We start from the raw sequence: 25,423 nt of genomic DNA, 5'->3' as shown, positions 1-25,423 counted from the left end.
ACCGAGGATGCCATAGATCGCAGGCCTCCCAAGGAGCTGATGACAATGGAGCGACTATAGGGTTTGGGAGCTTTGGATCTTTCTAATTCTGGGTTTGTGTTACATTCAAAAACAGAGGATTGTGTTCTTGAATTTTTCAGAGAGGGAAATATCTTCAACTGAAGTTGGGTTTCCAACGGGTCAAATTTCAACCCGGTTCTACATGCACCCTCTTTTAAAAACTCATCGTTGGATGAAATCCAACGGCTCTAACATACCCCTCAAAAAAACCCCTTATAACTTTCCCCTCACTATAGAAGCTCCCGTGTAAACTCAATCCAAAAAATAATTAAATAATAGCCCACCACTTTTTTTAGAAAGCAGCCCACATCTACAACCAAATACTTTAATACTTCAATTACTAAAGTTTCTTTTTTTCTCTCTCTTTTTTGGTTTATTCAACTTTTGATTTGGCTCAAATAATGTTTATATGTCTCTCTGATTTTGTTTTTTCAAATTTATTGATGTTGCTTCTTTTGGAAATTTTGAAATATGGACCCTCCCTAACTAAACCACTCTGCTAAGCCGAAGTCCTTGAGGTTTAAATTGTTCTTCGTCTGAGCCTCTGAATTTTGGTTTTTCTAGGTTTTCTTTGTTTATTGTAGGTTTCTTTGTTCACATATCTTTATGAAAATAGTTTTTTTTTTTAATGAATTATGAAAATAGTTTTTAATTTGAAGGAAATATACTGAATTAGTAAAAAAGTATACCACTTTCATTAATTTGAAGGAAATATCGATATATATATATATATATATATATATATATTTGTTTAAAAATACAGCTTATAATTGATCCCAACACACAAAAAATTAGCCAAACAGACAAACCTATCTTTCGTCTCGCACTTTTCTTTTCCTAGACTTAGGATTTTAATTTTCAAGCACCTAGTGTAGTGAGTTCTTCATTTTTCTAGTGTACGTTTATAATTTTCTTGTCATTTAAATTCAAGTTTATTTTGATTCCTTTACATTTCATTGTTATCGCACTTCAATTAAGTTTAATTTCAAGTTTGTTTATTTTATCGTTCTTATTGTTTTTATTGCTTTTATTTCGTTCTTGCTTTATTTATCGCTTCGATTTATTTTATCGCATTTCAATTCTTGTCTTTACATTTATATGCATATTTAGTTTAATTACATTATTTTTACTTAAAACCATAAAAATCACAAAAACATCCGTACGAAACCTAACCATCCTCGAGTCCGAGGAAGTGAAAGAATAAATATTCCTGGGTCCGCCATTGGCTCTAGGCACTGGCAGAGCCACCATGGGGTTTCTTCTTATTCTTTTAATAAGTTGCTGTGTTGTTAATTAGATAATTGGTAATATTGGGGTGGGGATGGCTGTATATTCTTCTTTTTTTTTTTTTTTTTAATGACAAGATGGTTGTATATTCTTTAATAAGCTATGGTGTGGTTAATTTGGTATATGGGTAAATATTTATGAATTTGGAAGTGCAAAATGAACTTATATTTTGGAAATAGCTACCTAGTAGCCTACTAATTGTTTTGTATAGTAGGGTTAACTGCTGATTTGCCCCCTGAATTTGTACCTTACTTTCAATTTACCCCCAATCCCTTTTTTTTAGGAAAATTAAGGACCTCAATTATTATTTTTAGCCAGTTTCCCCCCTGCCGTTAATTTTCCTCGTGTTCCATCCAATTTACCAGTAAAAATATCATGTACCAAGCGTGTGAGGCTATTTAAGGGCAATTTGGTCATTTTTTCACCTTAACAATTAAAATTTTGAGATAAAAATTAAAGCAAAAAACACAAAATTATAATAATTAAAGGTAAATGATTTTCTCACTCCCCTTTTATCCACCTACACTCCTTTTTGTTTAGAAAAATAGAGTGTAAGTAGATAAAAAGGGAGTGGGAAAATCAATACCCTAATTAAAAACCCTTCTACCTCTTTCCCCTTTCCCCACTATTGTTACCCCCACCCATCAACCATCTCCATCCCTTTGCCCTTGCCCTTCCCCTCACCTCCCCTTTCCTACACCCACCCTCTCCGTTGCTCCCTCTGCATATGACCATTCTTAACACTAATTGGATGAAATGTGAGTGAATCTAACGGTATGGAGGAAATTGACAAAAAAAAATAATTGAAGTCCTTAATTTTCTTTTTTTAAAAAAATAGGGAATAAATCGAAAATTAGGTACAAGTTTAGGGAGCAAATCAATAGTTGACCCTTGAATATTTATTATGAGTATGACTAAATCGGCAGACGAAATAATTCAAGGGGGTAAGTTCAAATTGCTTAATAGTTCAGGGGGCAAAACGGCTAAAAATCCTTAAATTTATATGGGATCCTAAAAGAGTAAATGCTGACCCCAAAAATTAGAGCCAAAATGCTGATCTCAGAAGAAACGAAAAAAAACCAAAGCCGCCCAAATGAATAAACAAAAATTTTGATCTCGGCACAAAATGCTTTTTCCTCAAAATTTCTCATTGGTTATAATTCCTACCTAAGTTATTCAAATTTCACATTTGTTATACTGTCTACCTAAATAATTCAAATTCACTGAGAATTATGAGGATGACCATAATACACCATTCCGGGTGGCTGAAGTGGCCGGAAACTAGGAGCTGGAGGTTGCTGAGTTAAGGGTATTGGTTGCTGCTGGGTAATTTGTACGGCCTGTTGATTCATTTGCAATGGCTGTTGAGTCAAAGGCACCATTGGACTCACCATATGAGGTGGGGGAGGTGGTGGTCCTAGAGGCAAAGGTGGAATGCTCCCATAACCATATGAGCTCATGACCCCTCCTGCTGGCTGTAAATATTGTTGGGAGGGTGGGTTTGGAAGCATGTGAAATTGACCTTGAGAGGTGGGGGCTTGATTCTGAGGTTGGGGAACCAATGCTGATTGGTACGAATGGTTTGGCGGCACAGCAGGCGGCTGTGCTGACATAAAAACATTGGCATCTGAAACTGGCATGGACCTTTCAGGTTTGGACATTGAATCAGTCCCCGAACTCTTGGGCATGGATGTGAATGAATTTGAAGACGTGGAGGGCTTTGTCAGACCAGCATTCTTCGCTTCTTCAGCAGCGAAAGTAGAAAGAACAGAAGTCATAATCAATTGAGAAGAACTAGAAGCAGCAAGCTTGTCTGCAACCAAAGCTGCAATGGCTGCAGCTGATTTCCTAGGTGTTTGTCCCCTTTTAGAATTTCCATCAGTTGGTGGACTAGTCGCACTTGATGGTTTAAATACATAATCTTCATCATTGAGTTGCTTCCGCATGTTCGTGGCTTCTTCTGCCTGTGCCTGTGCTACCTACACTTGTCAAAATGTATCAGCTTAGCAGTCAGATGATCCGTTGCTCAATTGTTACTATAATGAAGCTAAACAATAGTGATCCCTATATCTGTATCAACTGCAGACAAATAGAGAACTAATGACTTCGAGAGCAAGACTCGTATTCTTTACTTGACACAACACAACAAAGCACACATGTTAAATTATCAAGGTCCAATAAATTAGGGGGACAAAAGATAGTAGACTTGGAACTTATCACAACAATGTTATATCATGTCAAATGCTTTGATGTACTAGATAATTTATTTTGCATGATCTCATAATCACAACGAAAGAATTAAAAACTAGCTTGAGATCAATGCAACGCTTGCTAGTATGATATTAAGAGTGGGAATTGAATGCATCTATTAGCACAAAGTTCACTGAAAATTTGAGATGATACAATTGGACTAGACAGCATACATGTTTGTCCATGACCAACTAAACATGCTCTGACCTAGCGTAGGGTCATGCAACAACAAAGTCTTTCTCAGAACTGTAACAATAGTAACAGGAGAGCTGGCCATCATCACACACAAAAGTCCCAATGCCAAAATTCACCTCCATAGTTGATCTACTTATAGTATATAACACTTCAAGTCATTTAATATTGAAGGAAAGCCACTGTAATGGAAAGCCCATTATATGTTTATAAGAATACTGGACTTTCATTAAAATGAATGGTATTGACAAAAGAACAAATGTCCTGAACTTGTACTAACCAATAGCACTCCTACAGCAAAAGTCTCGTAAGAGGCTCAGAACAGAATCAAATCTCAAGGTTTGTTAGACAACTTTTTTATTTTTTTATTTTTTTAGCATTCACTTATACATGCTTTGAAAATTTCCCCAATTCAGCAACTTCTGCTGTAATGGAAATTAAGACCATTTCTCAACCACAGCAACAGTGTTAACAGCTACCACATCTGCCCTCAATTTTTAGCTCCAACTTGCATGTATTTTGAAAAAAATTACATTGACTCATCAACTAACAGTTCGCTAATAATCAAACCAACATGAAAATTAAGAGGCGTTGCAACAGTTCTGACCATGGGTGGCAATTTGGTATGTCAAAGCAGGTTAGGACATAAATGGGCCAGGTCCTTAATTTATCCTTTTGCCCACTTATGCGTTACCCAAACTACCCTAAATATATGGACAGGACACAATGTGGAGTTTCTGTCTGACTAGTTATTGTTCAACCCAATTCACACATGAATATTCCAAGAAAAATCCAAAAAACGTTTTTTGAAGACCTTTCCTATTGAGAGGGACGATAATATACTAAACTCACCCACACCACACGGATGCTAGGACTTGAACCCAAGACCTTTCCTAGGAGAGCAATTGCTCCAAACCACTACACTAGTGGGTCATTTACAGCAGAAAATGTGAAGTTTTTGAAGTTCAGTTAAGGCAGAAATTGCATTCCTTCTCTACTCTGTTCTCTAGTTTATCAGTCGTCAAGCAAACCCACACATGTAATTACAAAATTTCACAAAATCCCTTGATGTTAGGTTAAAATAACTAACTTCATCTTCTGAAGTCCTAAAGATCTGAGCTAGCTCCTAGCGACTTTGGTTAGGGGACAACCCAGATCTGGGTTCAACTTTAGTAACTAATAAAAACGGAAGGAAATTACACCATGAGGGGAAAAAAGGAGGGAAAAATAACAGAGAAAAGCAAAGATCAATAGCCACTCCCCTTCTCCACTGACCCAATATCATTCTGGGTGTCTCTTTCCCAAGTAAGACACTTAATCCAAAAGGATAATGATGAGAAGGTTGTATCCTGTTTTCATTTTGGTCTTCCCAGAAACTTGCACCTGTCTGTGGAAGAGGAGAGTAACTCATTTGGTTTGGATGTTACACAAAAAAAATTTGGCACCCCTTCTTGTAACAGTTTCCGGTGGCCAAGTGGATGTTGCCTTACAAATTACCAAAGAAGAGGCAATATAGCATTCTAAATCATGAAAATACAATGTGCCACATAACCATCCAACAATCTTCCAGTAAACACTATGGCATGATGATCAAAGGTAAAATATTATAACATGCAAACACTCCATCTCATAAAACTTTAAACAAAAGCAGAAAAAAAAACACAAACAAACAACAACAAGAACTTATTGAAAGATACAATCATTAGGGACATACCTGCATATGAGTCCGAACATTCTCCAGTTCAGATTCCTGACAAAGTTTCCAGAAAGTTAGCAGAAGCGTACAACATGAAAAGCTTCTTGTTGAATGAAGCACAACATGCTTCCTTATTTGCGTGTTTTTGAACTAGAAACCTGATGAACACTTTTTTTTTAAAATGGCTTGATTCAATACCTGTTCATGCAGAGCTTCTTTTAATTGAGATACAAGCGCTACTCTACTTGCTTCAACTAATTTAAGTTTTTCAATACATTGCTTCAAAAGATTTTCTTCCTCCTCTAGTTCTTTTGATAAAGTTTTCCGCTTTGGATCCTTTGCTGAAGATAAAAAGAAAATAGGTTAAGAGGCCACAAATTTGGAAATCAGGCAAGACTTAAATGCCCTTATGCAAAAGGACGTAATTCTGAAAGAGTTAAAATGATTTCCAGTCAACTGTTCTAGTCATAACCAAAGATAGTTTACCATTAGTACAGGCTATGTCAACATCTTTCTCCAACTTCCTTACACGATGAACTGCAGATTTGCATTTACTCATCTCAGCATCTTCAGTGGGATGTTCACTGATCACCGAGTGAAATGCAGATACGATCTTCTCAGCTGGACCACCAATGGAAAGTTTCTGGTATCCAAATATTATGAAGTTAGCAATCACTCAAATAAGTAGAAATACAGGAGCAGAACATGTATTAAGTTGAACAAAAGACTTAGTTCTGCGGAGATGGTAGTCACATAGAAATAAAATGAAGCAAAATGGAAAAGGAACTATCACAGAAGCTCTTATGCTCACCGTTCTGATAGAGCGTGAATCTCTTTTTACAATTCTGACTGAACGTGAGCGCTTCTTGCCGCTGAATTCCAAGGGTGGAGGCACTTCTTCCCCAAGCATTAGTTCTTTGAGGCTCCGGGCACGAGAGCCAAATACTCGCCTCTCTTCCCATATTCCAACCTAAAAAATTTGTAAGAGAGCAAACCAAGTTGAGCCATTTTGTACATCATAGAAGGAATTAATAAACCAGTCGATCAAAAATTCCTACAGTTAGACTGGTGCACATGATTAAAATATAAGTAGAGTCAGCTAGCATTCTTTGGGCCAGGTAAAGAGGGAGAGAAGAATATTTATGTTAAAAGTACAAACAGATATATGTCAAATACCCAAAACCCATTACTTGTCCGCCTACTTATGGTTAAAAAAAGGAAGATGTTATTGGCACTCCCCACTAATGAAAAATATAAAAAAAAGGGAGGGAGCTGTGCAGGATGACTATTTTGGAGTGCTAATAATAATTTCCTTGAAAAATATTCAAGATTGAAATTAAAAAATTGTGACAGCAATGCCTAACTGTAAATTTGTTATTAGTATAACACCGCATTTTAAATTAGTGGCTATAGGTTCATGCTATCAGTTGCAGGATTTGCTAACTGAAACAAAATAAATGAAGGAGGAACTTACTAATCTAGAGACAACAGTCTTTCCATGATCATCGCCTTCCTCAATAACAACTTTGAGCGCAGCTGGAAGAACCTTCCAAAACTCAGTAACAAATTCATTTCCTTTACGCTTACTGTTCTGTAGGATGTCATTTGCAAGATACAAGAGAGGAACTTTCTGAACCATCTGTGCATTATGGAACTGTTTATCCCATGTTGCAACAACCAGTTCTGCTTTGCTTCGGTGAAATATACACCAATGTGACAAAGCTTATTATAAAGTCAAGGAAACAGGGTTTTACCTTAGACATTAAACAACAATGCTTCAGAATGCATTCAAGTTAACAAGAAGTAGACTCCTGCACGTTTTTTTTAACTTTAAACTCAACCTTCAATGAAATTTTTTATAAAAAAAAATGTTTAAAAATTGAAACCAATAAATAAATAAATGAGCAATAGGCCAAAAGGTTATTCAAATTGGGCTTCAATCATATGTATCTTGTGCACGTACTGTCATCTAGCCAACATTTGAAAACATTTGATGTTTTCACTAATGTAAGTCATAAACCAAACCAGCTTGATATGCAGATTGATGGTACTCATAGAATTAAATGAATGGTGTTGTGCACCTACTCCTCCAAGGATCAAACCATCACTTAGTTCCAAGTTAGGGTTCATCAACCATTCAATAGACATCTTCCACATTTCTGGAAAGTTATTCTATTGTTTTCCCCTATTTTTTAAAGAAAAATTTAATCATGAATTCATAAGTACCAAATTAGCTAACAAACTTTCGTTAAGAAAGAAAAGGGTACTCTTTACAACATTGAAAATGCTGAACTTGACAAAGGAAGCAAAATGGTAAAAACAGTCGAATCAAGCCATCTCCTCCAACCAATCGACGGCACACAAGCAATTAAGTTTGGAATTTACCTTATTGGTTTCTACAGCAGCAACTCAAAGTTTAAAATCAGATAACCTTTCCATGTCCCGTTTTAGCAAACTACTTCAGAAGAGAGATAATTCGAATTTATCCCCATCAAGTAAAGCATAATCCAAACAGAAAACCAGACCATGAAAAGCCAAATTACCAATTCCACAACATGTGACAACTGTTCATCAATTAGAGCAAAAATCAAGTAAGTGTCATTCAGAGAAATTTAGATACAACCTTATAAATCCATTATTCTCACAGCAGAGATGTAGCTACCATCTGGGCCCATACCCGCTACCTCAGAGTACCAATTACACAAGCACCCAAGAATGTAACCAAAGATTAAAAGGTACAAAGAACTTTCTAATTTATTAACAGGAAAGGATACTTTCAATGCATTGCTGTGTGCTGTTGAGCTTCGAGAGCTTGTCTGCAAGTATCTGCTCACTGAATACACTATTCATATCCTACCTCAAGAATGCCTTCTCACCACCCACCCCACCAGAAAAATATATAAAACAAGATACCCTAAAGCACTGTTCTTTACTAAAACAAGAAAAACGAAAAAGAATCTTCAAAATTCAAAAAAGCAAAAACCCTTTGCAGGACTTCAAATAAAACCTCGTAAACTTTTGAACTTGAACCCCAAAATCAAGAACGAAGCAGCTCCAATTAGCGGAAGGCAGTAACAAGATTGGAGCAAATGAAAAGAAATGGAGAATTAGACTTCAGAAAGTTCTTGGACCAGCAATACGACGACGTTGAGCAAATTAAAGAATGAGAGTCTGTATGTGAGATTCAAGTGCGATTGATGAAGGGGAAGAATTGTTGAATCTGCCAAACCCTAGAAACGGTTTTCTATTCTCTGTTGCAGGGGAGTGGCAAAGAGAAACGCTTCTAACATAGAGAGAGAGAGAGAGAGAGAGAGAGAGAGAGTTGCAGATAAAAACCAACGGTTTTGAGGGAGTAACTCAATGTTTTTTTTTTTGTCTAAAACCCAGCGTGAACTAAAACGGATCTGCAGATTTACCCCAATTTTATTTTGTTTCTTTTTAGTTTTTTTTAGGGAGCTGATTTTCCCGCTCCTCTTTTATCTACTTACACAATTACACTCCCTTTTATGATTAAGGTTTTGGCTCTCATTGGATCCAAAACAAACATTTAGCACACCATCTAGTCTAAACACCCTCATAAGCTAAAATCATCTTCTTCTTTTTAAACAATAAATAGTCTAACCTACGAGGAGGGGACTCGAACTTCGGTACAAGGAGGCGGACTCACTGCTCTAGCCAATTGACCTAACCTGTCTAATAAGCTAATTAGGATATTGTAAATAAATAGTTATTTCTCTTTCCTATATGGTCCATTTTTTTTCTCATTAATCATATACGAATAGGGAATGCCATCTGAACTTTGTAAAGTGTTGCAATCCACCACCTATGTCTAACTCAGTTAAAGCTTCCGTTAAATTTAAAGGCATTTTTATCAATTCACTCTAACTAAAATAATTTTTTTTAAAAAAAGTTAACCTGATTACACAGCAACTTCCAAATTTTTTTTTAACCTAATTACACTCATCGACCCAGCCATGAATGAGCATGCTATGGCTATGCCTATGCACCTAAATTAAAATTAAATCTAATATAAATGGTATATATCACAGGCAGTGGCGGATCCAGGAATTTTCCTTGCAGGGGTCAACATCTAAAAGGTAAAAAAATTCTATACAAAATAGAACAAAAATAAAATAAAATGAAAATATTATAATTATTAATTAATAGAAAAAACCACATTACAATTATCCACATTAAAAATAATAATAACAACAAAAACAACAAAAATCAACCACACCATTCACTTCTAAAGTAAAGAAATCAAAGCTACATTTTTCCACAGGAGGAGACTTTAGTTTGGCCCTCTCGATATCCTCTCTTGGGTTTTCACGGATCGCTTCTTAGGGCTCATCACTTGAGCCTCCAAAGATCACACACTTCTCTCTTGAACTCCTCTCGTGATCTCGCTTGCGTTTCTTTGGGTTCTCCAAGGGCTCTAGCTGCTTTTGCATTTTTTAGAATAAAAATCTACTATCTTTGATAGCTTTTCATTCTCTTCCTACGATATTTGAAGCTGGCGTCGGTTCTCCTCTGTTGTATTTGCCCTATCCCTTTTCAATTTTTTGATGTCACGCTGATAATTATCAACCAAATTCCGCTCTATCACCAACTGAGCTCTCAGTACTTGCACATCATGAGATTTCGCAATGAGGCGATGCCCCACACTTGCGATAGATGCCGCTGATAATCATCAACCAAATAATCCAAAAAAGCTTATCGCTAATTTTCCAACCAAAAAAAAAGAACCCAAAAAACATACAAACTAGCGCTACACGAATTGGGCTATAATTATTTTGACAGAAGGTAACTGGCCCTACACGAATTGGGCTATAATTATTTGGACCTACCTATTTAATTATGCTATTTTTAAAAAAATTATTTGACCTTCTCTTTCCTTCTTTTGTTGATACTCATGTATGTCTGTTTCCTTTTTCTTTCTTTTTTATATCAGTTTACCCTCATGAGTCATGACCTCCAGCCAGAAGCAGCAGCTGCTGCTTACCACCACCACCACCAAATGAGACACTCTTCTTCTTCTTCCTTCTCATCCCTCCTCTCCATCTCTCAGCCTCAAAAGCCCAGCACTTATAGCCCCCCCAGCTGCACACAGGTTGCCCCTTTGGGGCATTTCATCGAACACTTTGCGAGGGTCAAGTTTGGCTGCTCTAATGGAGGATTTCAGAGGTTGCAGGGGTCAATTGACCACCCTTGCTCCTCTGTGGATCCGCCCCTGATCACAGGTGGTCTAAATGATGGATGAGTTTCTAATTTTTATTTTATTTTAAAGCTTTGAATAAAAAGATAAAAATGAGTTTTGAATCTTTAGCTTCCCATGAGGGTGAGGGGGAGAATTGGCGTTGGAAAAGGTGGGGCTAGGGAATGTGTGGTGCAATTAGGTTTTTTTTTTTTAATTTCTAAATTATGTTTTTTATAATTATTTTTAGTTATAGTGAGTTGACATAAATGCCATCAAACTTAAGTGGTGGATTGCAACACTTTACAAAGTTCAGATGGCATTTATGCAAATTTCCCAATCCTTAATGGAGCATTCCCTATTCGTATATGATTAATGAGAAAAAAAATGGACCATATATGAAAGAGAAATAACTATTTATTTACAATATCTTAATTAGCTTATTAGACGGGTTAGGTCAATTGGCTAGAGTAGTGAGTCCGCCTCCTTGTACCGAAGTTCGAGTCCCTTCCTCGTAGGTTAAAATTTTAACGAAGTTAGACATAAGTGGTGGATTGCAACACTTTATAAAGTTCAAGTGGTTAAAAATAAAAATTCAAAATTCAAGTGGTATTAGCGCACATGCCCAAAAGTCCATGTGGTATTTATGCAAATTTCCCTTAAGAATTTTTTTGTTAAGAATTAATTAAGGATTTATAATCTCAGTTATTGAATCACATATATGGTATAGGTAAAAATAAAAAAAATAAAAATTAACCCACTAGGATATCTAATGGATGACAACTAGTCCTTAACACAAATTTGCCCTTCTGACAAAAGACTATCAAGAAAACTTTTCAAAATAAAGTCCTCAAATCAAGTCCTTATTATGGAATTCTCGTTGTGGAGTTTCAATCCCTCCCCTAAATGTTATCTCATGATCAAAATTGGTCAAATCCATCTTGAACACTCAACGAGGAGAAATTATTGTAATACAAGTGTAACTCAATCTTGAACAATCAATCCATTAATATGAGTGAACGACAAATTTATACTAATAGAGGGAAAACGAGTTACAACATAAGTCGGGCTTCGATAGAGGCTCACTACCTAGCACACACGCCCTACAGATGGTGGTATGCCCCCTAACTTTTTCACCTGCACCACCATGTCTTAAGAGAATTCCTCAATATTAATGGCGTTTATTGAAATTGAACACTCTTTACTGACGTGCGACTACTCAAAGTGATGTTCTAAGTTCGTGTGCGATTACATGATAGCTTCCAAGTTGGTGTGCTCTGTCTGCCCAAATGCATATCTGATGATGAGAAGATTTTGAAACAGGGAAAAACCTGTTTTCAATGGATGTTGTGCTCAGCTCTCATTCCAAAGAGCTTATCCTGCAACCGTAATTACCCTAGGAAGCAACATCCCTAAACCAATTTTCCAAAATTCAAAATCCAGATTCATCAATATAATTTAGGCTCCATCAGTTTAAAGTAAAGTGAAATTGGAACTCTACTTCCATAGAAAACGAAGATACAAATGGATCCACAAGCCAATAAATAAGGCTCAGTCTATAAGGGTTCTAATACTAATATAGAAAAACACTTGGTCTCAGGCCCTCTCAACCATGAACAAGATTTCATAATAACCAAAATCCATTAAACATGCAATTACAAGACACTGCCCTACATCTAACATACTGACCAACTGAAAAGAAAATCTGAACAGCAGCCATGGATGGACTGTGGCGATGCTCCTACTGCTTGGCATTTTTGCCCTGTGCTGCAAGTTTTTCAGCCACTTGTTCTTCCGACAAAGGTAAGTAATAGATTCGAGGAGTTGACTTGGTTTTTCGAAAGAGATCATCCAAAGTGACAATCGGTGTATCAAGTTTCTCTGGTAGAGGAGGTGGGGGAGGCAAAGGAAGCCGTTCTCTTGCTGAGGAAGGGGCAGTCAAAGGTGGTGGAGGTGGAAGAGAAGGAGGTGGTGGAAGCTGCTGCTGCCTAGGTTGACGGGGTGAAGGCTGTGGCTGTGAGGTGGATGGGGCAACAGGTACAGCAGGACCGCTACTGATGGGTGTAGCAGGAGTCTGAGGAATCTGAACCCGTGTTTGCACTTCCTGGGGATCAACAAACTCAGCCACTAAAAGGCGCCCACCGTTGGGAGGCCACTGTAGGTTATACACAGCATTCCGTGTCTCCAAGGCTTCTTCCGTTGATGAATACTGCATAAACACAGTAATTTCATGAGGAAGGGATGAGTTTCATTCTATATGAGATAGAGAGAGAGAGAGAGAGAGAGTCTTACAGTAACATAGCAATGAGTCTTGATGTGGTCCATCCAGAAATCAGTAACCTTCCCAGTTTTGCCTAAAAGTTCTTGCACAGCTTTCAAGGTGAAAGGTCGCAGAAAACGATCAATTCTAAGGGAATTAGTTGGAGGCTTCTGCGATGGTGGAACTGCAACAAACAAAGATATAAGGAATCAAAGCATATGTTGCTGGACATTATCAGATACAAGAAACAAAGAAAAACTCACCAACACGTTCCTTGGGGGCATCCTCACTCATTGTAGAGTTCGATCTTGAAAAGCTACGCTTCAAACTGGGGCTCTGGAAAGTATCCTTGGGTGTGACTGAAGGTGTTTGAAGAGGGCTTTGCAGCTCTGGAACTTTAAGGTTTTCAGAGTTCCACCTGCGCCTCTTTACAGGCTCATTGCTTCCAACTGCTGCTTGATCTGCAAGGTAAGTTATCCAATGAAAAGGGCATACTAATACCAGATTCTTTAATGGGGAAAGGGGAAAAAAAAAACAACGTACAAAGCCAAACATATGATATTATTTCAAACAAGTACAGGAATCATGAAAGTGCTCGGCGCGTTGGTTAGTCCAAAAGGCATGACTAAACATTCATATAGGCCGTCTTTTGGATAACAAAAAGTAATCAAAACTTACAAAATAGCAATACATAAAAAATATGCGTCAAAAAACAAAGGAAAATAAGATCAGTGAAATCAAGTGGCAGAAAGTAGGTAAAGTCCTCTTACACAATAAGTAAAAGGCAGAACATCGAAGCCTAAACTTTCTAACGGGAATCAAGGTACATTCAGAAACTGATTATATTCATCACAAAGTTATCTGTCCCTTTATACACTAAGAATGACTCTCACTTCTCCTTAAAGACATTTCCAAAATTCCAACAAAACATTAATAATAGTAGAATTCCTATAAAACATTGATGTCCTTATATTTTTAGGTAGTTCATTAGTATTCCAAGACCCTATTTATTACATAGAGAAACAACTAAAACTAAAGAGACTAGTTGACTATTTATTAAAAGTCATAAATGGGTGGGTAGTATTAATCCCTGCTCCTAAAGAAAAATGTGTTCTTTGTGATATACACATGACCCTATTACACGTATGCACTGCAGATAGCTCGAAATTGCATGAAGATAATATATGTTTCAGAAGCCAAATGCATAAACTTTATGGATCCCAACTCACACAGAAGTTTACACAGTTAGTAAAGTAACAGATGGGTTGAAAAATATAATAGTATCAAGAAACACTGGCTGCAATGCTTACCATTAAGCTTTCTTTTCTCAGCAGGAAGAGCTGGATGATTCTTGTTCTCAACACTTACATCATTTTTGTCTGTGGCAATATCATCTCCCACAATACCAGCACGACTTTCCTCATTCACAATAGGAACTTCATTTTTCTCACCAATATCTCCCACATCGTCAGAACTATATTTTGAATCAATTTGTTTACTGTCCAACACATCTTCTTCCATAGAATCATCTCCAGAACTTCTCTCTAAATTTAATATTTCTGAGTACCCCAAATCCGCATTATCATTTTTCTTGCTAATGTCTGCATTTGTAATGTTGTCATCTTTCTCTCCAAGAGATGCCTTGTCCTCAAGTGGCTCGTCAACATCCATTGGATGTGAATCACCACTGACTGGAACAACAGTGCTGGATGATGGGTCCACCATCTCCGGCTTAACAATATCTAATTCTAATTTGACATGATCAGCAATTATATTATCCTTTAGTTCAATCGTTTCATTAATTGACACAGAATCAGTAGAAATAGAATCATATTTTACTTCAGACCCTAAAGTGCTGACCTCAGATACCTGGTAGTTCGAAGCAGAAGAGCCGAGCATGTCATCCTTGGCTGTAGGCTCTAAACCCTCATTTTCCAGCTGGGGCTTTAGATCCTCAATCTCCAACTGGGGCTTTAGAGCCTCATTCTCCAGCTGGGGCTTTAGATCAACATTCTCTAGCTGGGGCTTTGGATCCTCCAGCTGGGGCTTTGGATCCTCCAGCTGGGGCTCTGGTTCCTCATTCTCCAGCTGGGGCTTTGGATCCTCATTCTCAAGCTGGGGCTTTGGATCCTCATTCTCAAGCCGGGGCTTTGGGTCCTCATTCTCAAGCAGGGGCTTTGCATCCTCATTCTCCAGTAGGGGCTTTGAATTCCAATTCCCCTTACTGGCTTCAGTGTACTGTGAATCTTGCACAACTACTGCTTCCTCAGTTACCACACTCTCGGTGACCGTAACACTGGTTTCCACAGTGGTTTCCACAGTAGTTGATTGACCCAGCCCCTCTTCAACAATAGCACATGCATCTTTATCCACCAAAATATAACCTTCTTGAATATTCCCTTGATCCAAGGTTGCTGCGCGGTTGTCAATCTGAACTGGAACATCAACTTTTTCAGTCCTTTTACGTCCACCAGAACCAATACTTTTAGGTGTTCTAGAACCTGAACGTGGCTCTACAACTTTCACCCCAACAACAGGTTGGGGATCACCATTAAGACCATTATCAGCATTTGCCCTTTCAATTCGTATTGCTTCATCCAAACGCTTTATCAAATCATCCTTCAAACCCTTGGTTGTCAATTTCCGCTTCTTGAGCTCCTCTTTTAACTCTGTAACCTTCCATTGATCAATTGGTCGATTATCGAGAATTGGATATGGTGATGACATCTTCGTTCAACTAAAACCTCACCTTCAATCCTGATTTTAAAGTAACACAAAAAAAACAACAACAATGGTACAAATATCAGCAGCAACAAGAAAAAGCAAACCACACAAAAACAAGGAAAATAACTTCAGTTCATGCATAAACAAGAAAATGCAGCCACCAAGTACCAAACAAGAAGCAATCACATTCAAAAAATGCAATGATACAGATATTTCCACTTAACTATTTAAGGAAGCTAACATACACATAAAGGTTTGAAAATAACATAGAAGAAAATTTTGGAATCCCAAGTTCACTATTTGGCCAATTTCCCCAATAAGAATGAAAGTCTCTAGGTCTCGACAATTTCTGCATACCACAAGCTTCTTGCTAAATAAACTGTGAAAAACTCTTCTCTACTCAAGGCATTACAATAAAAGTTAAATTTTCCTCTATAAAAAATAATACTTCCGTCAAAAAATCACAAGAAAATTACAAATTACTAATTCCATGCAAATAATATGAACAAATAAAAACAAAACAAAATAATGACCAGTATATTATACTAAACAATCATAGTAAAATAACTCGGATGCAAGAACTTAGCAAAGAGTAACGCGCAAACAAAGAGACCATAATCTACCAACATGTTTGATAAAAAAATATATATATCCATCAAGAAATACTTGTCATGCAGAGAAAAGGAAAAACATTTGAAGGTAATACATGATAATAAATTCTATAGATTCTATAGAGGCTCTATGTCACAATTCATCGAGAAAACTAAATGATAGGCTTGTAATTAATGAGAAAAAAAAAAACCAAATACGAAATCCTGAATTCAAAACTTTGGCAAAGCCCCAAATCCAACAAAACAGATAAACTAGAAACAAAGGCCATACCTTTGCTGCAGAAAATAACACAATTTCTTATACAAATAATCCACAAAAGCCACACAAAAAAAAACAAAAAAAAAAAAACCAAAACCCTAGTTATGAAAATGCATTACAGTGTCACATGCCACAAAACGAAAAGATTAAAATAACAAGACTCACAGGAATGAACGCTTGCTAGACAGCCTTGAGGAGAGAATCAAAAGGCCCACAAAAAAGGGAGTGGACAAATTGAAAACCCTAAATTTACAACACAAAACCCACCATTAGAGAAGCAAACAGAGAAAACATCACCATCTATGAAGAAAACCCAGAAAATAGATTGACAAGGCTAAATCTTTATAGAGCTCTCCCAATGGAACAAAGACCCGGCGCTTGAGTCGGTGTGAATTTTCTCGTTTCCTGAAAATAAACGATAACAAACAAAAAAAAGAGAAAGAGAAACAAAAGAAATGTGAAAAACAAGTATGCGAGAGAGGGAAAACGGAAACAACAAAAACGATTTCTTTCTTCTTTTCTCTTTCGTTTTGGGAAATTTGATTTTGGGTTTTCTAGGGTTCCTATTTTGCTTCTTTAGTTTCTTTTTTGTTTGTGTTATCGAAGGAGGAGGTAAGAAAACGAGGCGAAGTGGGCTTTCATCTAAAAATGTGATATTTTTGTTACCGGGTTTCCGGAAATACCCTTGGGTCACGTATCCTACGTGGCGGCTCTGAGGTGTCTGATTCGATAGAGGATGAGACTGAAGTTACAGAACTCAGGCCCATGTAGGCCCATTAAGAGAACCTGGGCCTTAACTGGGCTTGTTCATCGGGCGCTCACTAAAATAACCTTTTTTTTATCACCTTCGTTCCCAAATCTGATGGGATTTGCAGTCTCGTCGTCTCTGGGAAGGAACAGACGAAACGAATTTGCGATTGGCGCCCCTGATTCTGCCACCTCCTGTGAGTATTTTTTTTATTAATTTATTTATGTTTCAGTGATATTTGAATCGATTAAATTGGTAGGGGTTTTGTAATTCAGATTGCTCTCTCTTTTGGGTTCTTCTTTCTTTTTCGTGAAAATTGTGATTTGGGCATCCCTGATTTTCGTATACATAGTGAAATTGAGGTTTTGATTGATTCGATTTTGTATTATTTGATGGATTTTGTGTTTGAGAGTTGAAAATGATGTGAAACCCTAGAGTGCTATTTGCTTACAAGTTCTCCTGTTTATTGCACCTTTAGTGGACATTCATGTTCTCTGATTCATTGTTATGATAGGCAACTGGGTGGCAACTTTTTTTATGAGAAATAATTTGTGGTATGCATAACAATTGTGATATGTGGTTTTTTTACTAATTTTTCAGTTGTTTTTTGTTGTTATAAATCTTGTAAAATTAGTGAATGTAAGTAAAAAAAATATTTTAAAAAAAGGAGGAGGTTAATTAGAATTCTTATGCTGGTGACCTTTTACAACTATGAAAGTTAATTAGAATCCTTATGCAGTCAGGAAAGCTAATCTGAATACTTTATAATTTTGGATTACTATGCTTTCGTAGTTTGTGTATACTTTTACAGCTCTTTAATCCCAAAATACTTTCTACTAAATTAATTGAAGCTAAATTAACTGCTTTGTAGATTGGAATTTAGAAGCAGCGCCTCCTACTCCTACGGACTCGACTCATCACACAGGAAAGGCCAAAAAAAAATGAGTAGGTATGGGTTGAACCTTAGGCCGCAGCAGAAGAAGCAACCGACAAGGCCTCCTCTCCCTAAACCTCTCGGTTTTGGCGATGATGATGACAATGACGTTGAGAAAGAAATTTCTCGCCAGGCTTCCAAGAACAAGTCTCTCAAGGATATTGAGGAGCAGCAGAGGAAGGCGCTGGAGCAGGACCCATCGGTGTTTGACTACGATGGAGTTTATGACGAGATGAAACAGAAAGCTATCCAACCTCGTGCTCAAGATCGTGAAGAGAGAAAGCCAAGATATATTCAGTATTTAATGAAAAAAGCAGAAGAACGAAACCGAGAGCATGAAATAGTATATGAGAGAAAACTTGCTAAAGAAAGAACCCAAGAGGATCACCTCTATGCAGACAAGGACAAATTTGTTACAAGTGCTTACAAAAGGAAACTTGCAGAGCAGGCAAAATGGATGGAGGAAGAACGACTACGTCAACTTGGTGAGGAGAAAGATGATGTTACCAAGAAGAAAGACTTGACTGAGTTTTACTTCAACCTTGGAAAAAATGTTGCTTTTGGGGCAGAAGATGCCAAGTCAAGGAAGCTAGCGAAGCAGGCTGAATTAAGCAAGCTAGAGAAACATGAAGACAGACCAATTGCTGTAGCATCGGAGCCATTGGAGTCTGAAAGTTTGAAAGTGGGGCAGCTAGAGAAGCAAGTCGAAATGGACAAGCCAGACAGAGCAATTGCTGCAGCATCAGAGCTAGTAGATTCTCCCGATGTGATAGAGGGGCATCAAGAGGAAACTTTAACTATTTCTAAAAGTAGCGTTGAGCCCTCTGATGAAAAGCAAGCTTCAAACACGTTGGCACAGGAAAACTCGTCAGTTGAACAGCCACCAGAAAACCAACCAAAGAGTAACCATCATAAAAGAAGCGAAGATGCCCTAACTGCAGCGAAAGAACGCTATCTGGCGAGGAAAAGAGCTAAAGAACAGTGAATAAATTTCTGCTTGTCGTAAAAGTTTGTAAAAACTAACAGAAAATTAATGTTTCCACCCCTTGTCGTACAGGGATGCGATTTGGGATCAGATAATTTATTCTTATTAGTACTGGTGGCCATGTTTAAGTTTTATTGTGCTTCTGTTTTCGAGTTTCACCATTTGACTGGAGCATGTTGCGTAAGGTGATAAAGCTGTACAAAATCATGGCTGGTAAATTGTGTGGAAAAGAAAAAACTACACTAATAAATAAATAACTGAAATATTTTTCAAGTGATATCATATCAACCTGTCATATTAAACCCCAGTTTTCTACCACTCCTTAAGTATGAAGTATGAGCTGTAGGCATGATTAAAAACTTTAAACATGTCTAATTTGAGTTAGTTTATATACGTACGGCTAATCCGAAAACGTGTTTTATCTAGAAACACCAAATGAGCTTATAATTCAGGTGCAAAAGAGCATACTGATACTGAACATGGGTTTCTCAACTTCTGTGTGACGAGGAAAGTAGCACCACTAATAAGTTTGAATTTTAAGACTTTATTTTATTTTATTTTTTGTTACAGGGGAATTGAACCTAGCATCCACCCTTCAACCCCTTCTGGCCCATCTTGACCTCTACAGGTTGGTAAATTTTTCTTTCTAAAGAAATCTATTAAGGGTTAATCCGAAACATAAAATGATGACCTTTTCTTGTGTCTTCTACAAAATATTGAAATATTGTCTTAAAAAGTTCATGGAATCTACGTGACTGGAGTGAGTGAGAGAAATTGTATATCACTTCTAAAACATGGGAGTGTATGAGTGTAGTGTGGAGAGTGGTAACAACCTTTTGCATTGCAATTGACAAACATGGCCATAAACGTAAAAATCGTCACTCGGGGAGCAAAAGGATTTTAGTTGGCATGAAACAAAAAGAATTGAAATTACAATAATTAATAAAACAAACCTCAGCACATACCAAAAGCCAAAATCACGTGCTGATTAGATATATTAGTATAGTCAGCTAGAAAAAGTCTTTAAGAGCATTTTTTACATATTAAATCACACTGGAAATATAACATTTTCCCTTCGTTACTCACTTTCATCATCACTTTCCTGTATGTCTAAATGATTCATATTCCTTTCCAGTGGTGGAAGTCCATCGTCGGAATCATAAGAGCCCTCATCTTCAATGAGGGATGACTCGTCTGCTCCTGTAACAGAAAAAAGCAAACATACGGTGAGACTCGCATAACTTTCTCAACAAAGATGGCTCTTTAAAGATCATCCTCATTCGATAGAAAGCACACACGAATCGCCCCAAGTGTTGTAAATATATGTGCCACAAAAAATGGTATGGCCCTTCACCACCCACCAGCTGGATGTTAAGATGGATAAGATGATGGAGCAAAACAGAAAACTCCATGAAAATGTAAAGGATTAAAAAAAAAATGCACCCTGAAATCTAATGGCATATAAGTTGAAACAACAGATGAACCAGCCCCGTATATTGTAAAGAGAATATCCATTCTGTTGTTTAAGAGTGAAAAATACCTTTCACTTCTGCAGGAACCTTTGGAAGTTGACTATTTTGTGAAAGCCAATCATTTTGGACTGAAATAATATCAGCACTATTTTCACATTTAGAGTATGCCTTTAGAAGTTCCCTGCATCGATTTAAAATGCCAAAGGTTGAACAGTGTTAGAGACATGAAAGTCAAGAATAATTGTGTAGTTTGATAAAGATTGAGAGTAATCTCAATATACTATGCAAAATAATTTGGAGATTACAGAGATACCACCATGATACCAGGGTGGTCATTATGAACTTTAAGCAGTCGGATATAGTTGAATTTCAGTCACTAATCTCGTTAGAATACGCTAGTCAATCTAGAATTGTATGGAATTTTCCTTTTTAACTGAGCAAACAAATCAGAACGAAATGACAACCTAGGTCAATGTGAAAGTTCAAAACACAAAACGGGCTTTAGATGGATTTTCTTCACTCAACCATACATTTAAGAAATGATGCTGGACCCGTGTCATCGAAAGTTCGACTTCATTTTGTGAATTGGGTTTACATATTGTAAGTCTATGGGTTTCAACTGACATAGCTCGAATTTCTTGGCTGGAATATGAATTCTGATGTTCATATTATGCAAAAGTAAATAAACAATTCAACAAATGAACTAAACCCATACCTGTTGAGGGACAAGAAACCATGACCCCATTTGAACTTTCCAAGCAACAAATTTGCAGTTTCTTCTTCTCCACTGTGAAATCATATATTTTAAAAAAAACATTTGAAAAAATTCAACTGTATGTCTGGTAGATAACATATCAAACTGTCGGCCCAAATAAAGAAATAAGTTCACCACAAAGAATTCACAAAGATGAATGGTAGCACCCTTTAAAGCATACCAAAGGCATGGGAGAAAAAAGGCTCTAAGCCTAAGCCTTGATTAGGTTGAGCCTACTTGGGTCAGTAGGTTGTACTGCAGTAGCGCAACAGCCTTAGATACTTTTATTATTATGGGAAAGCATAGAAGTCATAGATCTTTAATGTCTTTCATACAATTACAAAAATATGTAAAAGAAACAGGCATGACAGATTGCACTGGTGTAAGGTCCAAAAAAACATCAGCAATAAACAAAAAATTCTCATTCTGCAAGGTAAAAAAAAGAGTTTTTAGTACCATATGAATAAAGCTGCAGATAATGCCTCCACACAAGATAGTTGACAGGGTCGACCATAATTTACCGGATTTGCTGCTACAAGCCAAGGCACTGCAATTATATGATTTGTAAATTTTAGAGAGTTGGTAAGAAGAAAACTGTCGAAGACGGATATTCAACTCCATGCATGCATAGCAGTACCATAAGTGCAGTAAATTTTATGATCCATTAATAACACCATATAACATAATTATCATAGGCAGTACCATATAAAAATGAGAAACAAGGTTGTTATTTGTTTAGACTAGTAGCATTATCACATTTTTTAAAATGAAAATATGAAATTCTATTTCATAAGAAAGACTGTACAGTAAAGTGGGCAAGTAATCCACAAAGAGCATAAAGGGAAAGAACATTAATACAGACAAATACATCAAGATTAAGAAACCAAAATCAATAAAACTAAATAACCATTCTTTTGCAATTTTGTTCGATCCTTCACTCCTTCCTAGTCACTAACAGTCAGTATCTTTTTCAGTTTCATCTTTTGCTAGGATACTAGCACTCGTATTTGTATTTTCTCTATTTTATGGGTAACTCGCACACACTCCAAAAACAGCGAATAAGTGTGGGTGAGACTTCAGAGGCTTACACTGTGAAATATGAAATATGTACCCTCATATTTAATGTTTTCATAATTATAATATATATGGCTCTTTACATTTCAACTACTATAAAAATCCAAAAATCCACATGTATATATATATATATATATATATATATATATATATATATATATATATATATATTCCAGCACATATATATTTATTTTTTAATAGACATGTGGGACATTCCTGGTTGTTTGTACCCACAAATTATACTTTAAAAAAGATACTTCAAGTAAGCTAATTGATTGAAGAACTAAAGCTCATACAGAGGCGAGGAGCAGTGCAACGCAGCTTCACGAACGGTACATCATCCAAGCGTGCCCAAGAGCAATCCACAACAGCTAATCCTTTTCTCTGGATTAAGCTATAATCTTCTCTTGAGACACAAAGCGTCCCAACTGGACTGCAAAAATGGAAAACACCATTAGTAAAATAATTCATATATGAGGGGAACGCAACAGGCTATAATGATTCAGTATTGCTCATTACACCATCAGAAAGGTCAAATGCTCACTTGATTTTTGGTATATAATTTATTTATTTTTCCTGTATAATATTCCAGGGCACACAGATGATGATATAAAACTAACACAATGCAACATGACATCATTCTAGAAAATTAATTAGCATCATAGATAAAGTAAGGTACCTCAAAACAATGCCTCCAAAACCATTATTGACACGCAATTCCTGCATGAAGTTGTAAGAAGTTAACACTAAGCTTCTACAAAAGACTTTTCATCATTTATAGTCGGTATTCTTGCATTTCACTGAAAAAAAATGTTATGAGACCTATGCCTCTTTTAAATACTTACTTTTTACCATTGGAAAAAGTCATATCCAAAATATCTGATAAATATTCCACTACGCTAGTGATCTTTCCATAAAGTAGAGATCCCAGTGCCAATTGGTAACCTCAAATAATGATGAACAATTTACCATCCACATTAAAGATGAAAATTTTATAGACATGGCATTGAAGACCACAAGCCAATTCTGATTTAATAAAAGAAATTATAGTTTGAAAAAGGAAAAAACCCAGCTAACATAGAAATTTAAATGCAAATGAGTAATTCAAAAGGAAAACGTAGCTGGATACTTACTTTCAAAAACCCAAATCTTGAAAGCTTGCGTCCTGTGCACTTTTTTGCATCACATTGGCCAAAATCCTGAATCAACAAAATAGCACCAAATGATTTCACGTTCACAGAGTAGATTGAAGTTGAGGATGATATTTCAAAATCCATTTCACACGCAGAATAATGCAGAGTAAGCCAAAGGTTTGGACTTTATCTAGAAATAAATTAACTAATATCTTTTTCAAAAGATTTATATAACTCAAATCTCAAACTAGAACTGGAAAAGAAGGGCAGAAGAAAACAATCGAAGCCCCTTCTAAACATGAATGCGATATAACGCAGAAGTGATTACAGTTTAACTATAACCCAAAATAAGAATCTAAAATTAATATTATGTGGGGAAAAAAGACATACACAAAAGCATACCAATTTCAAGAGGGTGACTCAATAACAAAATGGCAAAGAAACAAGCAAAGAAAAATCGAAAGTTACGGAGAAACAAAGTAGTTTGTAGTAAATCAACAAGAAAAGAAATGCATACCCACATTGCAAGCTGGATTTTGGGACCCGTTGGCTCCTCTTCCGTAGCTGAAGTAACAATAAACCCATCAATCACTAAAACTCAAAACCCAAAACCCAAAATACCACAGCTGGAATTATAACAAACACTTTCTAGCCCAGCCCTTATGCAAAAATGAAAAATTAAAGCTGATGAATTGGCACCTTGATCAGATGGTAGGGAATCACCTTCACTGAAAAAAAAAAAAAAAAAAAAAGATAAAAAAGAAAGTTAGGGAAGATGATCAAGAGCAACGCGGTGAATTTGGTGTAAAATAGAAATGGAATAATGAACTTACCGTGGAAGATGGTTATTGGTCCGACTAGATTGTCCACGATGGGGCTTGTGGTTCTTGAACCGCTTGTTGTTACCCATTTTTTGTTTTTGTTTCTGCAGAAAACCCAATACTGGGAATGGGCTGGTTGTGAAGATCGTGCCGATGTCGTTTTAGCTTTCACAGGAGGGTTTTAGTCGGTATATGCACCAGACGTCTGTGGCGGGTAGGTTTCTTTGTCTTATTTTTAGGGTAATTTTCATTTTATTACGTTGAAGTTTAATCAGTTTTATCGATCCATCAATTTTTTTCGTCTCAGTTGCCATCAAATTGCCATCAAAGTCTAAAATACTTAGGGTTTCAGAAATATGGTCCAAAAACACGGATATATCTATGGAGATATTGAGGAAACATCAATATCGATAAAAATTAAATAAAAATCATGAAAATTATGAGAAAAACTTGGAAATTTTTATTGAAACTTTAGAGAATGTTTACTTGGTCAATTATCTATTATTTTATCACAAAAAATTGAAAGGAAATGCATTGCATCTTTTAAGTAATTTAAGTTGATTATGTAGCGAGCTGATAAACACTGTAATTCCCGAAAATTTGTAGGAATTAGTGAAAGAAAATTAAACATACCAAAATTCTTTAGTTACAATAAGTTAGTACATTATTTTACACTTTATACATATTGATAAGATATATAAGCCCGATCAAAAAAATAAAGATAAGATATATAAGTAACTTAGTATCACATAAAAAGAATTCCTATAATGTTCAATATTAAAACTCAATAGTGAATAATAATACAACTCCATAATATATGAACCCAAAAAATACAACTCCATAATACAATAATAAATTACATTAAACTGATTAAATTTATCCTATGAAATTTTATTTTAGGGAAATCTATCCTAGAGAATATTAAAATAATAAGTAACATTAAATTTGGCTTGCAGAAACTTTGAAGAC

General features: G+C 36.3%; 4 protein-coding genes across 4 annotated transcripts; 1 reads left to right on the top strand and 3 right to left on the bottom strand.

Annotated features, from left to right (window-relative positions):
• Positions 1–2,441: 2,441 nt before the first annotated feature.
• On the bottom strand, positions 2,442–8,839 carry LOC110773616 (ENTH/VHS family protein). The gene is made up of 7 exons (XM_021978146.2): positions 8,260–8,839; positions 6,960–7,207; positions 6,297–6,455; positions 5,972–6,128; positions 5,684–5,826; positions 5,504–5,539; positions 2,442–3,326 (listed from the first exon to the last, which is right to left on the bottom strand). The coding sequence occupies exons 1-7, from the start codon at positions 8,333–8,335 to the stop codon at positions 2,568–2,570; spliced, it is 1,578 nt and encodes a 525-aa protein (XP_021833838.2). The 5' UTR covers positions 8,336–8,839; the 3' UTR covers positions 2,442–2,567.
• A 3,439-nt stretch (positions 8,840–12,278) lies between these two features.
• Positions 12,279–17,159, bottom strand: LOC110773611 (SAP domain-containing protein). The gene is made up of 5 exons (XM_088254414.1): positions 16,699–17,159; positions 14,250–15,696; positions 13,203–13,400; positions 12,972–13,123; positions 12,279–12,888 (listed from the first exon to the last, which is right to left on the bottom strand). The coding sequence occupies exons 2-5, from the start codon at positions 15,664–15,666 to the stop codon at positions 12,421–12,423; spliced, it is 2,235 nt and encodes a 744-aa protein (XP_088110540.1). The 5' UTR covers positions 15,667–15,696; positions 16,699–17,159; the 3' UTR covers positions 12,279–12,420.
• Positions 17,160–17,351: 192 nt separating this feature from the next.
• Positions 17,352–19,334, top strand: LOC110773617 (uncharacterized). Its single transcript, XM_021978147.2, has 2 exons — positions 17,352–17,477; positions 18,153–19,334. The coding sequence occupies exon 2, from the start codon at positions 18,223–18,225 to the stop codon at positions 19,198–19,200; it is 978 nt and encodes a 325-aa protein (XP_021833839.1). The 5' UTR covers positions 17,352–17,477; positions 18,153–18,222; the 3' UTR covers positions 19,201–19,334.
• An 809-nt stretch (positions 19,335–20,143) lies between these two features.
• Positions 20,144–24,722, bottom strand: LOC110773610 (RNase L inhibitor protein-like protein). The gene is made up of 10 exons (XM_088254063.1): positions 24,467–24,722; positions 24,333–24,361; positions 24,151–24,197; positions 23,634–23,699; positions 23,180–23,220; positions 22,797–22,933; positions 21,883–21,973; positions 21,388–21,459; positions 20,741–20,853; positions 20,144–20,400 (listed from the first exon to the last, which is right to left on the bottom strand). Exons 1-10 carry the CDS (start codon positions 24,541–24,543, stop codon positions 20,279–20,281), a joined length of 795 nt encoding a protein of 264 aa, XP_088110189.1. The 5' UTR covers positions 24,544–24,722; the 3' UTR covers positions 20,144–20,278.
• Positions 24,723–25,423: the final 701 nt, after the last annotated feature.

The sequence above is a fragment of the Prunus avium genome, chromosome 6, assembly GCF_965620075.1.
Source record: "Prunus avium chromosome 6, drPruAviu1.hap1.1, whole genome shotgun sequence".
Classification (NCBI taxonomy): domain Eukaryota; kingdom Viridiplantae; phylum Streptophyta; class Magnoliopsida; order Rosales; family Rosaceae; genus Prunus; species Prunus avium.
Note: the sequence above shows the minus strand (reverse complement) of the source record. Positions and strands in the feature narration are given on the sequence as shown.

What these genes read in the sequence shown, in the direction of transcription:
- LOC110773611 (XM_088254414.1), bottom strand. Translation starts at nt 15,666, where the DNA reads ATGTCATCACCATATCCAATTCTCGATAATCGACCAATTGATCAATGG. An exon ending in TGAGAAAAGAAAGCTTAATG is followed by an intron (nt 13,401 to 14,249) that starts GTAAGCATTGCA and finishes CTTACCTTGCAG; the next exon opens with ATCAAGCAGCAGTTGGAAGC. An exon ending in TGCCCCCAAGGAACGTGTTG is followed by an intron (nt 13,124 to 13,202) that starts GTGAGTTTTTCT and finishes TGTTTGTTGCAG; the next exon opens with TTCCACCATCGCAGAAGCCT.
- LOC110773616 (XM_021978146.2), bottom strand. Translation starts at nt 8,335, where the DNA reads ATGAATAGTGTATTCAGTGAGCAGATACTTGCAGACAAGCTCTCGAAG. An exon ending in CACACAGCAATGCATTGAAA is followed by an intron (nt 7,208 to 8,259) that starts GTATCCTTTCCT and finishes CTTTATAATAAG; the next exon opens with CTTTGTCACATTGGTGTATA. An exon ending in TGACATAGCCTGTACTAATG is followed by an intron (nt 5,827 to 5,971) that starts GTAAACTATCTT and finishes TTTTATCTTCAG; the next exon opens with CAAAGGATCCAAAGCGGAAA.
- LOC110773617 (XM_021978147.2), top strand. Translation starts at nt 18,223, where the DNA reads ATGAGTAGGTATGGGTTGAACCTTAGGCCGCAGCAGAAGAAGCAACCG.
- LOC110773610 (XM_088254063.1), bottom strand. Translation starts at nt 24,543, where the DNA reads ATGGGTAACAACAAGCGGTTCAAGAACCACAAGCCCCATCGTGGACAA. An exon ending in ACCAATAACCATCTTCCACG is followed by an intron (nt 24,362 to 24,466) that starts GTAAGTTCATTA and finishes TTTTTTTTTCAG; the next exon opens with TGAAGGTGATTCCCTACCAT. An exon ending in AAATCCAGCTTGCAATGTGG is followed by an intron (nt 23,700 to 24,150) that starts GTATGCATTTCT and finishes TTGTTGATTCAG; the next exon opens with GATTTTGGCCAATGTGATGC.